Source organism: Oncorhynchus gorbuscha, linkage group LG01 (assembly GCF_021184085.1).
Source record: "Oncorhynchus gorbuscha isolate QuinsamMale2020 ecotype Even-year linkage group LG01, OgorEven_v1.0, whole genome shotgun sequence".
Lineage (NCBI taxonomy): Eukaryota > Metazoa > Chordata > Actinopteri > Salmoniformes > Salmonidae > Oncorhynchus > Oncorhynchus gorbuscha.
Window position 1 is genome coordinate 41,237,932 of NC_060173.1, and position 5,023 is coordinate 41,242,954.

Below are 5,023 nucleotides of genomic sequence, written 5' to 3' on the forward strand. Positions count from 1 at the left end.
TCAGGAGTGCATCCGATTGGTCATAATTTCAAAGATTTGAAAGCATAAAATAGGGATAAAGAAATGGCGGACGCCTAGAAGGAATTGCAGCCATGACGTTGGCTAAAGATCAGGGACTTCAACTGCGCTGATTCTCAAATCTAAACAAATGTATGGCTATTAATGTAATGTAATAATGCAGCGTTTTCCATTGCGCGTTTTTTTGTTTAGTCTATTTAATAACGTTATTATACATTATGACCCCCATGAAGCTAAACCAATATTTAATCCTAAATTAATTAACCCTGTCTACTGATCAAGTGGTCAAGTTTATTGGTCAAGTGTATAGAAAATCTGTCATTCTTGAATGTGTAGGCTGGACTAAATAAAGCAAGAGGGGCAGATATTTCATTAGGCATCTTTATTAAGGAATCAACAATAAAATCCCATAAATGATGCTACATTTCTATAAATGCATCACTACCAATCAATATCCATGGATATATATATATATATATGGATATATATATATATATATATATATGTGTGTGTAACCTTAATTTAACTAGGCAAGTCAGTTAAAAACAAAATCTTGGCCTACACTAGCCAAACCCGGACAACGCTGGGCCAATTGTGCGCCGCCCAATTTTGGCCGGTTGTGATACAGCCTGGATTCAAACCAGGGTGTCTGTATTGACACCCCAAGCACTGAAATGCAGTGCCTTAGACCGCTGCGCCACTCAGGACTATGTGGAGCAGCTGATGGGAAAACAACAACAGAAGAACACATTGATGTTAAAAGGAATAGACAGGCCTATTAACAAAAGTCACAAAAACCATATATAAATAAACAGATTTAGAACATAGCTAGTTCAATAAATAGTCAATAGATCATTAAATAAATACAATCTTGAAACATAAATACTGTACACAAATAATTTGGTCTCATATAAAAATGCATGTATTCTCTATAGCTTATTATCCATAAGCATATTAAGTGTAATACTTTCAATAGCATAAGTGCATTTGAAAAACAAACAACAAAATGTGAAACATGTCACGACAGTTTGTCTAAAAACTGTCCTCTATGAGAGGCAATCATATCCTACTCCTGACACAGGTGCAGGCAATGGGCACTTTGACAAAGTGTGATGTAAGTGAGTATTTTTCTGGGTTGTTCAGGCATACGGTCTTCATCAATACCATCTGGGTTTGCTCTATAGGCACAGAGTTATATGCATGATGTTGGGCCCCGTGGTGTCCGGGCCCTTTAATGATGAGGCATCCCTCGCATAGACATTCAGCAACAACAATCATTTCAGGGAATCGTCCCTCCATGCTATCGATGCTAAGGGAAAAGTGGCAATCCAGTTATCAAAATAGCCAATTATACTATCCAAAAATGTATTTCGAAACCATATGGCATGCACATTTACTCAAATTATGTTATTGTCAGACTGACAATATTATGGATGCATGGTTAAAACAATGTTCGACCTATCAAAAGGTATTTACTTCGAGGAGAACGAGATGCCTTACCTGTACCGCCAGGGGGAGACGGAACGATTGTTGTAGTCTACTGACTGTGAACGAAGCACAGTGGGGCAGGTCTTCTTCATACCCAGTTTGTGATACTGTGTTTCATCAATATGAACATCTGTCTGGTAACGGTTTCGTTGAAGGATCTTGAGAGCTCTATGCTCCAGTTTTTCTGTACTGAAGCATCCCTTATACTTGTGTGCCTCTGCTGTCCATGTACATTTAGCAATAACAAGTCCAAGTAAAATTAGAGTCTGCAAAGGAATGATGAAATAAATTAAAAACATTTGGAAATTTCCATTTGAAAAAGGCCTATCCATAATGATGGATTAGAAGGCAACCCAACATGAATTGAGGTGTATACACTTCATTCCATCTCTCACTTACCTGCATAATCTTGAATAGGCCTGGCATGTTAAAATATCAAATATCTTACATTTACATTTACATTTAAGTCATTTGTGCCATCATGCCCATGCTCCTACACAATTTATAGGCAAGTCTACTATCTGCTTGGGGAAATCCAATTATTGTTCAGAGATAAATGGAATCATTGAAGTTCCTTTGGCATTTCTTTCAAGCTATTGAGTGAAGTGTTTATTTTAAGTTAAAACAAAAGTTAAAATTCATTTATATGAGCTCATGTGATTTATACTATAGCTTATACACATGGATTTTTTTATCTGATGTAATTACTATATTGACGCTGACGATAGATCTAATATCAGACAACCTGCATCCCCTAGTCATTTATGACTGACAATAATCTTACTGACATGTTCTCAGTCAAGACATAAACTAGGAATTATGAAGAAATGTAACAAAACTGTTCATTAATACATATCATGCTAAAACTGATTCGATCTGCATCCATCTATAAATGTAGCCTAATTGTGGCTTATCCTACTACACCTTTTCACAGTTTTCTACTCATAATAAATGTAACAATGTATTAAATTATAATTTTCTTATATTATGGTTACTTTAGTTGTTAGACCAATGGGCCTTTGCTTTGCTGACGATGTTACTTTGTTCTTCAGAACATGATGCTTAAATTCTCAATACAGTATATTTAGCTGCTTCACTAGGAAACCTCATCAGCCTTCCCACAAGACCACAACTTTCTCCTGCAACCTGGGTATTCCCATTCTGATGCAATCAATGGTTTTCATCAGGACGGCCACTTCAACGTTTTTTTTTCTTCTTTCAAGTGTGTGATTATAGAGAACAAATTAACATTGATGTGAAGTATTGCTTTTTTTCCTCCAGCTCTTCTCAAGTGATAAACTGTTTTATTTGTCCCACATTTTTAGTTGACACAGGAGTGTATGTTTGTGCTTTTGTGACAAAATGCTTCTAAATAATCTATTTTGATAAAGCAAAACCATCTGAGCCTTTTCCTTCTCTCCAGACCCCCCATCGGATCCTTTTCCTTCACTACCATCAAATCAAATCAAATTGTATTTGTCACATGCGCCGAATACAACCGTAAAATGCTTTGTTACAAGCCCTTAACCAACAATGCAGTTCACACTGAGCAAGTCGATGCCACAGAGTTCCGAAAGTATTTCTAATCTGTGTTTTTCCTGATTGAATTCTTTCCAACAAAGGTGGTTCTTGAACAGCATGATGTGTTTGTACAGCAGTGAGAGATAGGCATACAATAATGCCTTATCAGTGCATTGTAATAAACTATCAGGTGAGATTGTCAAAATGCCAGGTATTCTCACCATCAAGCCAATACATAGGCAAAGAGAAATCTGGAAAGGACTCCACATGGTACAGTAAACTGTCAGAAGTCAAATCAAATCAAATCAAATCAAATTTATTTATATAGCCCTTCGTACATCAGCTGATATCTCAAAGTGCTGTACAGAAACCCAGCCTAAAACCCCAAACAGCAAACAATGCAGGTGTAAAAGCACGGTGGATTTTTTTAAATCCCTAGAATATTGGCCAAAACCTAGGAAGAAACCTATCAGAGGAACCGGCTATCCCCTGGGGTTTATGACTGACAATCCTCTTCTGGCTGTTCTCAGTCAAGATTATAACAGAACATGACCAAGATGTTCAAAACTGTTCATAAATGACCAGCATGGTCAAATAATAAAACAGAACAGTTGAAACTGGAGCATCCACATCAGATGGACTGGGGAATGTAGCCATCATGTCAGGTATCCTGGGGCACACCTTTTCACAGTTTTCAGGTCCTCCGAGAGAAATGAAACAATGATTAAATTATAATTTTCATATTATGGCCAGTTCTTTGGCTGTTAGACCAATGGAGATTTAACAGCTTTGCCAAGATGTTCAAATGTTCATAAATGAACATGATGGTTGAATTCTCAATACAGTATATTTAGCAGAACAGTTGAAACTGGAGCAGGAGCATCCCCAAGTGGACTGGGGACAGCAACCTGGGTCCTCCCATTCTGGTGTCCTGGGAATGGTTTTCTCAGGGCCCAGGCCAGTTGAAACTGGAGCAGCAGCATTCCAGGTGGACTATAGGACAGCAAATTCATCATGTCATGTAGTCCTGGGGCATGGTTCTAGGGCTCAGCTCCTCTCAAGTGATAAACTGTTTTATTTGTCCCAGATTTTTAGTTGACACAGGAGTGTATGATTGTGCACAGGACAAAATGGACTAAATAATCTAGATAAACAAACTGACCATCTAGCCCCCTTCTCTCCAGACCCCCAATCCTTTTACTGCAGCATAAATACTGGAGGCTACCATCAAATCAAATCAAATTGACATGCTTCATTATAAATAGGTAGTTTTCTTTGTGATAAAGTAAAAGTTCCCTCCATCTGCAAGCTAATGAGCTATCATGCAGATAAACTACTAGTGTGTTTCTTCTAATACATTCTGGTCATGATGGAACTGACCCTAGACTATCAATCTGCCACTGAGTAATATGTCTAAGAGATACAAATCTGCCACTTTGAAAAGGCTCGGTGAAAAGATGAGTCTAGCCCAATAAGGGCAAGTACCATGAACTTTCCAATGATCAAACCCCTGCCCCAAAGAGCAAACATATTAAATAAATAGACTTGTACAATTGAACTTTCCAATGCTGGTACCTTGAACTTTCCAATGTCTGTTTCACTTTCCAATAATAAAATGTTAAATCAGTAGATTTGCACCATTGACCAGTTCAGCTGGGCTCACATTTCCACCTTACTAATGTTCAGTAAATTATCATGACATGTCACCTCCATGGAAACACATTTAATCTTAACCCTCCCGCTGTCCTCTGGTCATTTTGACCCCACACATTGTTGACCCTCCCGCTGTCCTTGGGTCATTTTGACCCAACCCGACACTGTGTTGTTCTCGGGTAGTCATTATAACAGAACATGACACAGTGATGTCCCTCAAATGTCCTCGGGTCATTTTGACCAGCACTGGTCAAAGTGAAAACAATCACCTCCATGATATTATGCAACTTGAAATTTGATGACTTGTCCTAGACTGAACGGAGTAGTACAAAAGTGAATGGGT

The 5,023-nt window shown here is 38.0% G+C and overlaps 1 protein-coding gene across 1 annotated transcript; it reads right to left on the reverse strand.

Moving 5' to 3' along the window:
* Positions 1-385: 385 nt before the first annotated feature.
* LOC124007220 (interleukin-17C-like) lies at positions 386-1,952 on the reverse strand. The gene is made up of 3 exons (XM_046317664.1): positions 1,906-1,952; positions 1,519-1,772; positions 386-1,327 (listed from the first exon to the last, which is right to left on the reverse strand). The coding sequence occupies exons 1-3, from the start codon at positions 1,930-1,932 to the stop codon at positions 1,078-1,080; spliced, it is 531 nt and encodes a 176-aa protein (XP_046173620.1). The 5' UTR covers positions 1,933-1,952; the 3' UTR covers positions 386-1,077.
* Between the last annotated feature and the right edge of the window lie 3,071 nt (positions 1,953-5,023).